The following is a 12630-nucleotide window of genomic DNA, read 5'->3' as shown; positions in this document are numbered from 1 at the left end:
GAATAAGAAACTTCAAATGGATACATGTGGTAACAGAAATGTGAACTGTATTTTTCTTTCTTGTAATGTACTCTCATTCATTAAGTATTTTTAGTATTACTTATTGGTAATGACCCATTGGAGAGTTAGGATTTATTTTCTTACAGCTGTATGACTGTAACTATGTTTCACTTTTTAACATTAAGCAATTGGCATTTCTTGTGTTAGATTGATGACATTGATCTTATAAGTGCAAATATGGAAAATTCCCTGGCTTCTATTGGAGGATTTTGCTGTGGACGAACCTTTGTTATTGACCACCAGGTATGTGAAAGACCTTGAAAGACAAATTATGACAGTTATCTTTTTATGGAGCTCTGTAGCCAATACAGGTATTTATTTGTATGCCTATTTATTGATTATAACAATTATACCACACTGCAATCAAATAAGACCCTTGGTGGTTCACAAGATCTATAAAAAATAATGGGATTATGGTAAATCTAAATAAAAACATGTGTAATCAATTAAAAAACCCAGAAAACATATATTGTCATGTTGAGCCACATAAATACCTAATGGCTGATTCTGCATTGTAAGCGCTCCATAAAATAGCTGTTTTAATATTTTCATGAATTAGGAAGGTGGCTAGCCTGCTAGAAGGTTGCCCCAGGGGCCTCCATTGAAAAGCAGCATCATTTAGCTTGAACTCCTTTGCAGGTAGTCCTTGACTTACAACTACAATTGAACCCAAAATTTCCATTGGTAAGCAAAACAGTTAAGTGAGTTTTGCCCCATTTTATAACCTTTTTTGCCAGAGTTGTTAAGCGAATCATTGCAGTTGTTAAGTCAGTAACACAGTTGTTAAGTGAAACTGGCTTCCACATTGAAGTTTCTTGTCAGAAAGTCATAAAAGCGATCACATGAGCCTAGGACATTGCAACCATCATAAAGGCATGCCACTTGCCAAGTGGCTGGATTTTGATCATATGACTAGGGGGATGTTGCAGCAGTCTTGTGAAAAACGGTTATAAGTCTTTTTCAGTGCCATTGTAATTTGGGACAGTCACTAAACGAAGTCAAGGACTACCTGCACTTCATACAAATGAGAAACTATTAGATGTTTTCTCCTAAGATAACCTTTTTGAGGAGGCTTATTCCAGATAGAAGTTTTAGATGAACATGAATACACATCCTGTCAGTCTTGCACATATTTGCTACAAATTGCTTGCTCTGCATGTTGTCAATTCAGAATTATATCAATTGTTGGCAGGCATTGAACTTTGGGGAAATACTGTATTAATATCAGATGCTGAGAAGTAGCTTTTATTTGGTACTGAAGAATAGATTCACCTTCCTTGCCAAGAATGAATTTGCCTTGACATGTTGTAGCTGACAGGTGACGGGTGGGGAGAAAATATCACTAGAAGGATATTAGAATAACAGATAATTGTTCTGTTTCTTTTCTGATCTAATGACCTCAATTATCATAGATATTAGGCTCGTTATAGTCCCTTTGCAATGACAAGGAGGTTGTCTGTGTAGAATATGGTTGTAACTGCATAGAATTTTTAAATATTGCACATCAAGATTATTTTGGCATGTTTGAAAGTGATCCATCAGGTCATGTTATGCATGTAGTTTTTGCCAGTGTTGGCAAAGATGCAGTTTGAATTAATCAGACCATCAGCCCATGCAGATACTGCCAATAAGAATGTAGACACAGCTATATATTAACTGTTGTATTTACAAAGAGAAATATTGTTTTCTCAAATAGCTTTGAAATAGAAAAGTTAAGTTAGATTTATTAAGTGTTAATGCAGTTATATAAGAGCCAGTTTAGTGCAGTGGTTCAGGCTGGAAACCAGGAGACTGTGAGTTCTAGTTCCTCTTTAGGCATAAAGCCAGCTGGGTGACCTTAGACTGGTCACTCTCTTTCAGTTTTAGGAAGGAGGCAATGACAAACCACTTCTGAAAAATGTCTATGGGGATTCTCAGTCATCCAGGTCATGGTTGTCCCAAAGGTGCTTTTTTTCAAGAGGCAACTGGACTTGTTTTTCTTTGAAGAAGTTTCTCTTCTCATCCAGAACTGAAGACGCTTCTTGGATGAGAAATGAAACATCCTCAGAGAAAAACAAGAAAATCCAGTTGCCTCTTGAAAAAAGCATCTCTGGGATGCTTCTGAAAAAACTTGCCAAGAAATCTAGAGGAACTTGTCCTGGCAATCACTGAGAATTAGACATGATTGAACGGAAGACATTTTTTTTTATTATTATTATGTATATGTTGCTTAAACTAGCAAGAGCCAAATTAGATAAAATACATAATTAACTGATTGCTGTCTTTTTTGGATAAAATGTTCTTAAATTTAGATTTTTCTTCCTTTCAATTAAACAAATAGTTGTATATTTACCAGTATGTTCTGTATATAGATAATACTTGGAAATTTGCTCCTTTAATATTATTTCTTTTGTTCTCAGAGGCTGTCTGGTCAAGGCTATTGCTTTTCAGCCTCTCTGCCTCCCCTCCTAGCTGCTGCCGCCATTGAAGCTCTCAATATCATGCAAGAAAATCCAGGTAATTTTTCTAGAATTTAATAATTTTAGAGAATCAAGTTACATTTAGAAAAGTACATGAACTGAGAGTTTTCAGAATGATGTCTATATTTCATACACACAAACTTATATTCACTTAGTCTATGTTAATTGCAGTGAGGAATGCATAATGTTGTAACAGAGTTTACAGATGATACATGTTTACATAAAAAAGACTTCCTAGCACTTTAACTGACTTTAAGAAATGTTCAAAGAGCTTCATTTCATGCACTGCACCATAGAAGAGAGAAGAACAGTGATATGTGAAAAATACAATTATGTCCTCCACTCGATAATTTGCCAAGATTAAATATACCCAAATACTTTGTCTTTCTTCATAGAGGTTAATTTTTAGTTCTATGAACATCTGCATCACCCTGTCTTTGAACCTGGACCATTTTCTCTAACTCCTTATTAAAATGTGGTACTCAAACTCTTCACAATAGTCAGAGTGTTACCCATCTTTGTTAAATAGAACTCCAGATTGTCTCAGCATTTTGGAACTCACACTCATGTTTCCAGAAATAAGAACTCCCCTGTGAAAGTCACTTATGTGACCTGTTATTGATCTGTCGTACAGACCCAGTCTTATATTTTTTTGAACCCTGAAATAAGCACTTGGCCTTATTGCCATGCGCTCAAAAGCCCAATTGAGCTTATTATCAGGGGATGTCTTATTTTGGGAGAAACAGGGTAGTCCTTGATTTACAACCACAATTGAGCCAAAATTGAGCACAAAATTTCTGTTGCTAAGTGAGACATTTGTTAAGTGAGTTTTGCCCCATTTTACGACCCTTCTTGCCACAGTTGTTAAGTGGATCACTGAAGTTAAGTTAGTAACATGGTTGTTAAGTGAATCTGGCTTCCCCATTGACATTACCTGTCAGAAGGTTGCAAAAGGGGATTACATGACCCCAGAACACTGTAACTATCATAAATATGAGTCAGTCGCCAAGCGTCTTGAATTTTGATCACATGACCATGGGGATGCTGTAACGGTTGTTAAATGTAAAAAACAGTCATAAGTTACTTTTTCCAGTGCTATTGTAACTTCATACTGTCACAAAACAAACTGTTGTAAGCCGAGGACTACCTGTATTCATTCCCTTTCTGGGAATGAAGGATGGATGAGATATGACCTGCACACACATACCCAGAATATTGAATTTATTTCTATAATTTGTAAAGTTTGATTTTAAAAAATGCATCAGCCAGAAGAGATCATTTTTCCCCAGATTTGATAATGTCTTGGGAATTGTTCTCATGTGTCTTTAATTCTTGCTCTTGGCAGATATCACCCTTCACAAATAAATGGGTCTGACTAGTTTTCTCTCAATTCTTCTTACCCAAACAGTGTTTATATAGGGCCCAGTTGGCATCCTTTCTTCCTTTTTAAAGATTCCATTTTCATGTTGAAGTCCTGTCTCTCTAGTACAGGGCGTCAAACTCGCATCATCACAGCGTTGTCATGTGACCTATCACAACTTTTTCCCCTCTTTGCTAAACCTGGAGGTGTGCTCAGCGCATGATGCATCTAGCCTGCAGGTCGCGAGTTTGACACCCTTGCTGTAGTACAATAGGCACCAATCCTATCATTATATTATCATCATCGCATCCCAAGCACTCCTTGTTTGTCAAAATAATGATTTTTAAAAGTTCAGCTTTCAGATCTAAAAGATTTGCAGCACTAAGTGTAGTCTCAGCTGCACAATGGATAGAAGAGCTTTAGAGGATTCACTGCCATCAGTATTTTATATCTATGCTTAACTTTCAGATTTGTTAAAGAAAGGCATCTATGAAAAGAAATTGGCTAGGAAATTATTTTGGAACTATAGTTAAAAAATCAAACCACTATGCTCAAAGTGATTTTTAAAAAAATCAAATCCAGCATTAGAATCTATGACAAAAAGTTGAAATATTGTACATAAAATTAATAACATTAAAAACTCTTAGGATGGCATCATACAAAATTAGGTGTTGTGGCTATTATTAAATGAATATGGGGGAAATGAGAATGGAATGGAAGATGTGCAGTTAAAAGGTTCATAGAGAGACCATTTTTCCTTTGAAACTACAAACCACTCTCTTCCTGCAAGGAGAAAATGCTTGATTCTAGAGCAAGAACAGAGAATGTCTAAGAAGAGGGTCACATTTGGTCTTTAAGCCTTAAACTGGAAGTCATATTCCAAAAATAGTTGGCATGGATAGAACAAAACTAAATTTTATTTTATTTTTAGCTTATATTTAAAGTAATTAAATTTATAAAGTCATTCATCTTACAGAAAGCAACTCTGGGAAGTGCACAACAATCAGATAAAAACAACAGAAACAAAACTCTAAAATATAAAAAAAACCATACTAATAAATATCATAACCGTGGAAGAGGGAAAACAAAAATGTCTCCCTCAACAGCAGAGCCATCTAAACAAGTCATAGTACAGAGGGCTTTTCAGAATATCCAAAGGGATGGGGCTGATCTCATTTCAGAGGGAAGAATGTTCCATAGGGCAGACGCAAGGGCAGAAAAGAGATGTAAAATGGTATATTTTCTCTTGTGACTTTGGAAAGGTAAAAGACAGAAAGAATGGACAAATTGCAATGCAGTCTTAAATAGCTATTTAAATTGGTATGTCATGCTTAACTAATTAAACTGATATTCAAGGATTTTTTTTTGTTTATTTTTTGTTTAGGCATTTTTCAGGTTTTAAGACAAAAATGTAAGCAAATATACAAAGCTTTACAAGGGTAAGTAAATTCATTGTCATCTTATTTAAAACTTGAAAGAGAAAAATGACTTTTAAAGAGATTACAGTAAAAGAAACATTTACTGTTTTTACCTCTATATTTAAGCTATTTTAGTGTAAACAACTGCTTTTTACTATAGCTATAGCGGTGTAGTTTTTAAAAAACCTCAAAAATATTTTGAGTTGAAAACAGTTTACTGTAGGATAGGAACAACACCTGTAATATTTTTTTTTTTGCTCCCAATTATGTTTGAAATCATACCTGGAAGGATGTTCTCATGATTTTTATGGGATAGTGGAGCTCTCCCCTCAGATATATGTTCCACCATATCCTATTAAATGGCCATATCCTCCATCTTCCCAAATATCCTCTTATCTTCATTTTCCCCTTTCCTGTTTCTCATCAGCCACTGATGTTCCAGCCTGATAGAACTTATCATCTTAGCTTCACCTCACTTCCCAGTAGCTTTTTCTTTTGTGCTATCCTGCCTCTTCTCAGTTACCAAAATACTCTTGGCTTTTCTCACTTTTACTTTTCTCCAGACACTTCTTCCTGGAATTAAGGGGGTTGCAGTTTATATCCAAAACAACACACTCCTGCTTTGTTTCACATCCAGACTAAATATGCATGTTCCAGCATTAACCACCCACAAAACTAGCTGTACCATGCACAGAACAATCTGGGCATAAATCATTTGGCATATCTCTATTTTAACCCCAATTTTTTGATACATTTTTTGTCTCACGTATGTTTTCATTGCGTAAAAATCCACAGTGTGGATTTCCACTGTGTTCCTTTACAACCGTGTTTCTCAAACATTTTGGCCTCAAGACTCCTTTCTTAAATTTCTTAAAAGTGATCGAGGATTTATGTGGATTACATCTATCGATCTATACTGTATTAGAAATTAAAACTGAGAAACGATAAAATATGTATTTATTTGACTTCTTGACAGGCTCTTAGGGATTTCCTGGGTTTCCAGACCACACTTTGAGAACTGCTGCATTAGAATATGATCAGCTTGCTTATAAAAAGCTAACTGCTGTTCTCTCACGCACTCTAATTGATTGACCTTTTGTCTGAAAGGGCCTGTGTCTGTCTTTGCTTTGCTTATTCTTTTCTGACGAGATGTGTACTTGAGTCAGATGACAGTTTATTTTAAGTAACTGACGAAAGTAACATAGAAATCAACTTGAGGTTTGTATAGCAGCCTCTAGAAATTCAGACTATGTTTATTACAGAGTGTTGTTTGGCCAAAACCTGAAAATGTCAAAGCTTTGATTTGGCTGAGGTTCAAAGGTGTCTTCTCACATTACTCCAGCTGTTCCTTTTACAACCATTATTTTAGTTTCTGAAATATTTTAACAGACTGTTTTGTTAGAAATGTCTGACTGAATTCAACAATATGCATGCTGCCGAGAATAGTATATTGATTTCATAATTTTCATCTTGCTGTGTACTGGTAACTCTGGCCCATGATAAAATACGGTCTTGTTTGTTAGTAATTAAGCATATGTGTTATTTTAATTCTGGACCTGTTGTTTTCTCATTATCAAAAATAATCACATCTATTGAACCAAGTAGCAATTTGGAAAGGTTTATAATTTCTATAATTTTCAACAGCACTCCATTGGGATTATAACTTCCTATATTAATACAAACTGATCTCTTGATTACATACTTATTATGAGCTCCTTGGCTTCCATGCTGCTATTGAATTATTCTTCTTTATATAGTATACTTTTATATACTATTGTAATATGTAAACAATCAAGAAATTTACCTTCTATAAAAATCTGAATAATAAAATATATTTTAGGCTCAAAATTGCCTAAATTTTAGATAATATTACCATGCTTACATTGTGATCTTACATTACAGTCTTAATGTAGATGCTGGTTCTCTCTTGATAATGGCTTTCTATTAATAAATAGCTCTCATAACAAATGACTGCTATATTGAAAAATCGCAATAAATATACATTGGTAGCTTTTTTTATTCTGTTGTCTTTGGAAATAAAATTTTCTACAGGTATCCCAGCCCCTTTCTAAAATAATGTGCTCAAGTCTCTTCATGCAAACCTTTGCATTGACTTTATATAATCCATTTAAGACGTTGTCCACTTGCTCTCAATTTTGATTTCATTGATTTAATTCAGTTAATTAGATTAGCAGTTCTGTGTTGGCAATGCTTTTGTGAATAATTGGTAGCAGTAAAAATACATTTTAGAAAATGCCTTTTTTTCTGCTCATTTTAGCTTAGAAGCATATTTTTGGCATATACAACTCTTAAGTGGTCCAGTGAGGTCAAGGCTTTCAACTTGTCTGTCTTAAGCTAGAGCAATAGCTTGTATAGCAGTGGGAGAAGAGATAACTGCAGGAACAATGCCTAATTATACTGCTTCATGGAGCATGTCCAAAAGTAGCATGGTATGCCCCTTAGAATACCTAGAATTAGATGGTATCCTAGGAAAATTACCATTCATCTAATCTAGGAATGTTTTCCTTTTGACGCTTAACAAGTACATGTAGAAAAATACTGATACAGCTAACTTGAACAGGAACAGAAAAGTAGATCAGGCAGGCTAGATAGAATAACTGTTCATGGTTATCTGTAGCTAACACTAACAACCTGCTTTATTACATGCTGCTTGTTTCTACTCTTATGGAAGATTGTGGGTAGTGATCTTAGTGATCAGGTCATGTGCCTTGGGGTGAAGTGTGGACTTGATTATGTAATTCCTGCTTTGCAGCCTTGCACGAAACCAAGCAGTGTGCTATATTCAGTTCACTGTAACAGCAATAATTTTAACAAAAAAAAACAAAACCCAAGTTTTTTTCAGTTATATTTATAATCCTGTGTTTGATTTAATGTGGTTGCTTTTTGTAGGATTCCTGGTCTACGACTAGTTGGACAGTCGTTTTCCCCAGCATTACATCTCCAGTTAGAAGAAAGTACTGGATCTCGAGAAAGTGACATGAGGCTACTGAAAAAAATTGTAGAATATGTAAGATTTCTTTAAAAAATGTTGAATCCTTCAAAACTGAACTTGAGCAGGAAACATGATCCAATAGTTTTGTGCTTTGTCATGAGTCTTAAACTAAGGTTCATCTGTCTTCAATTACTGCTAGTATATTTACAAAGAGAGGACAACAAACCAAGATTATGTCAACATTGCTTTGTTTCACAATACTGGTTTGTTTCAATAAACTTCACATTATATTGCCAGTATTTCATAATAAAAACGTTAATGGGCATTTCATATACTTGGTTGGATAACTGGTTCTGTGTCTTTTTTCCAGTGTATGAACAGAGGTATTGCTTTAACTCAGGCTCGCTATTTGGAAAAAGAAGAAAAATATCTTCCTCCACCCAGGTTAGTAACTACTTCATTCTATTAAAATAAAATTTTTCAAGTCCAGTTACATGGTATAGTTGTGGCAGATTGTACTGGAATTTATACAGTTTAAATATTTCTACTATGTTTCTAGATTGCCATTAAATATAAGACAATTACAGGGTTCTTTTTTTATTCACTGGCTGAACAATGGAATGTAAAAATAAGAAACAAGATTTTTTATTTGAAGCTCCCTCAAACTTGATGGAATCATGAAATGTGTTAAGCTATGGTTGATACTGAGTCACTCCATTAGCCAATCACAGTATTATCTGTTTCAAGTAGCAGTCCTTTACAGATTGACTGTCCCGTTTATGTATATTTTTATTTAATCCATTTTTAAATCTACCTTTCTCCCAATAGAAACAGACAAAGCAACTAGCACAGTCCAGTGAATATAGTAACAGTTACAACAATTTGCATTATTATAATTACAGGTAAAATATCTACAAAGTGTACAAATAAAACAAACCCATCCAATCTAACAAAGAATCATAAAGTTGGAAGGTCTTCTAGTCCAACCCCCTGCCCAAGGCAAGGTTCTTTATACCATCTCAGACAAATGATTATCCAATCTTTAAATGTCAATATCTATAACAATACAAAAACACAAATTATTAAAAGAGAGAAATCTTAAACTGGAAATAGAACCTCTATGGAGGAAACAATCTACATTCTTAGGCTAGAGTCTCTTGTTTGTTGCTACTCCATGCCTGTCAAACTCGCGGCCCCATGGGCCAGATGCGTCACACGCTGGCCACGCCCACCGCCGATTTAGCGAAGGGGGAAAAACTCATGATATATCACGTGATGACAATGTTTGACACCGCGAGTTTGACAGCCCTGCCTTAGAAAGTCTTGATAGAATTAAGATAGTCTTAAGGATTGATTTTAAAAGACGTGCAGATTTGCATGAGTTTGAGGGTACAGACAAATATAATCTCTCAAATAACTTGTGGGGCTTGGAAAATAACCACATTGTTGATTGCATTAGGAAAAAAATCAGTAGCCATTACAATTGATGTAATAAATCTAATTACAGCTTTTAACTTCATTTAATATGTACAGGTCTAATTATACTAATCTGTAGATATTGTAAAGCTATTTTTTTAAAAAACTGAACAGCAAATAGATGTCAATTGACTGTTTTTGTCCCTTCCAGCATAAGGGTGGTAGTGACGGTTGAACAAACAGAGCAGGAATTGGACAAAGCTGCCTCCCTTATCAGAGAAGCTGCAGAATCTATACTACACTGAGGTTGGATTGCTTCGATTTCTGTCTCACACAACACTAGGATGCTGGTGTTTTCACAGTGTGATGACTTGCACTTCAGAGATTTAAATTATTTGGATTATCATCTGATGGAACTGAAACTTGGACTTTATCGGGTCATTTCACACACAAAAACAGATATACAAATACTGGAACACTGAACATACACTATATAAAACTTTAGCTCTATTTTTAGATTGTTTAAATTGGGGATCATTGTTACGCTGATATTTCACTTGAGCAAGATGATGTCTCCGTTCTCAAAAGTCTTTCTTTCCCTAGTTTTCTAAATGCCTAACAATTTTTTTTGAAATAAGTTAAAGTACATGAAAAAAGGATATGAAAGTTTACAGAATACTCTTAATTTAATCATTCTTAGTAAAATATACTGTTTTGAACATTTTTCAAAAACAAAACAAAACACAACCTGTTGTCAAAATAGATACTTAACATGATATTATGGGATCCTATGGAATTAAGTATTTAAGGAGCTTTTATTACCCTTGTATGTGAATTTTTGTTTAGATCATTCCACTTCTCAATTTCTTGAAAACATTAGCTTTTTAAAATTTTTTGTTCAATTTAAATTGCATATCTCTTTTCATTCCAGTACCATTATGAATTGCCATTTACCTTTATTTACCATGTACTTAACGTTTACACCAGTGCCCCAACTACTGATAATGTGCAGTCATTTAAAGCCATAATATGGACATAAAGTTACCTATTTACACTTCAGGTGGAGTGTGAGTTTGTATATTAAAAGAGTTTTACACAAGGTTGATGTCTTCATGAAATACAGTTTGAGCCGGTGTTTGGCAGCAAGAATAAAAATAGGGCACAAAGAGAATACAACAGTAATTTGGTAGGTGCTTTAATCACTGGATAAATTAGTTTAGTAAAGGTATCTATGTTATATATACTTATTGCTAAAAATTTTAACCAATTAGAAATTTGTACATGTCATTGCATGGAGTTCATATCATCTGTACTAAAGTATTTCCAAACTTCATACCTAGAATGTAATTGCTTGAGATCACAAAGTCTTTGGCATAGATTTGCAAGAGATTACAGTAAAACAACAGTCAGTTATACCGAAGAAATTACAATATGCCAATATTCTTGTAACCTTCAAGGTAGCTGAGATGTTGTGATATATGTAATGTGAATTGCCACAAGTAGAGTTCCAAAGTCATGATTAAGACTATGTTTAAGATTTTCTAATATGTCCAGGTTGGATTCTTTACCCTTGTGCCTTCTTTGGTTGCTGCTAAATGGATTCCAGTGCTATATTTGGACATATTTTTTTAATAAAAGCATATATTTGATCCAGTATTTCAGTTATTTCTGAAGTCTTTGTTATGTTGTACCCAATTGTGTGCATCAATTACCAAAATTGTTTCTGATTTAAAAAAATAGCTGAATCTGATTTGGAGCACTTTCTGCCACAAATTTATCCTTTTGACAGTTATTTTAAATCAATAGTTGAACTATTGGTTTCAATTTTGCTACCTAATTAGATGATATTGTCAAACTTCCTCTTCCACATTGTCCCCCCAACCCAGCAGATAAATATCAATATATGTAGTAATTGAATCCCAACTCCTATTATCTTCAATAAGCTAATTAAGTTGTAAAGATAAATAATTACAGTACCAAGTGTTCTTAAAGACTTCTTGGTACTTGACACTTACTGTAAAAGGCAAATTTATGATATGCAAATTGAATACACTAAAATGGACCAAATCAAAATTTTATGATATGCAAATTTAATATACTAAAATGGACCTCCTCCAGGCGTTATTTGGCAATATAGAACATGAGAAGAATTAATTTTTATGTATCACACTTGAGTGTGTAGCACCTGATTTGGTGTTTCTAGTATCTCTTAAGCCACTAGTATATTACCTGCATATATTGTCTGGAAATATTTGCACTATAAACCATTGTTTAAAGGTGAAAGTTACAGAATAGTATGGGAGCATAATCTGAGACTGCAATTAGAACCAACCCTAATAGTCTTTATTGTGACACAAAAAAAATCATCTGCCTCAATCCAGCTCAGGGAAATCAAACATGTTATATCAATAGTACTTAGATTTATGAATCTGAATCGCATTAATCAGCCTTCTGGGAAGGGTGATGAAGGGTTTTAATAAAAGAAACAGTAATGTTTTATGTGATAGAATGGAATGAAATAGAATACACACCTGAGGGGAAAGGGTTGTTGAAATACTAAAAATTGTAAAGGAAATCCTCCAAAGCCATTAACAAGAAAACACTACAGTGCTAAGGAAAAAAGTGTTTTTCTTTCTGCTCAAAATCCTGAAATGCAGAATTGGCTAATGCTAAACCACAAGAGTAGCGGTGTAATGTTCAGTTTTGCATGCGGGGAAGATTGTAATGAGAGATTCCCTTTTAATAGCAATAAAGACAGATATCTAGATATCAAAAGAATTTTAAAGAGAAAGTGGGAAAAACAAAAAGCAACATTCCTAAAAAGAATGCTTCAGCATATATTGAGAAATGACAGCAGAGAATATACCTGGAGTAAGAGCACCTTCTGCTTATTTTTCTGGAAGATAAAGAGAGATCCTGTATGTAATCTTATAATAAAAGTAGCATCAAGATTCATAACATGGG

The 12630-nt window shown here is 34.3% G+C and overlaps 1 protein-coding gene across 1 annotated transcript in view; it reads left to right on the top strand.

Moving 5' to 3' along the window:
* Positions 1–11322, top strand: part of SPTLC1 (serine palmitoyltransferase long chain base subunit 1) — a 29032-nt gene extending 17710 nt beyond the window's left edge. Inside the window, exons 10-15 of the mRNA XM_070935669.1 lie at positions 208–303; positions 2460–2556; positions 5264–5318; positions 8208–8325; positions 8621–8694; positions 9878–11322. Of these exons, the coding sequence (XP_070791770.1) occupies positions 208–303; positions 2460–2556; positions 5264–5318; positions 8208–8325; positions 8621–8694; positions 9878–9971 (534 nt within the window). The 3' untranslated portion in view covers positions 9972–11322. The remainder of the gene's footprint in view (positions 1–207; positions 304–2459; positions 2557–5263; positions 5319–8207; positions 8326–8620; positions 8695–9877) is intronic.
* The last annotated feature ends 1308 nt before the right edge of the window (positions 11323–12630 follow it).

Source organism: Pituophis catenifer, unplaced genomic scaffold (genome assembly GCF_029215685.1).
Source record: "Pituophis catenifer annectens isolate HBS135680 unplaced genomic scaffold, rPitCat1.0.hap2 SCAF_2, whole genome shotgun sequence".
In the NCBI taxonomy this organism is placed as follows: Eukaryota; Metazoa; Chordata; class Lepidosauria; order Squamata; family Colubridae; genus Pituophis; species Pituophis catenifer.
The sequence above is the reverse complement of the archived record's forward strand: the minus strand, read 5'-3'. Positions and strand labels throughout refer to the sequence as shown.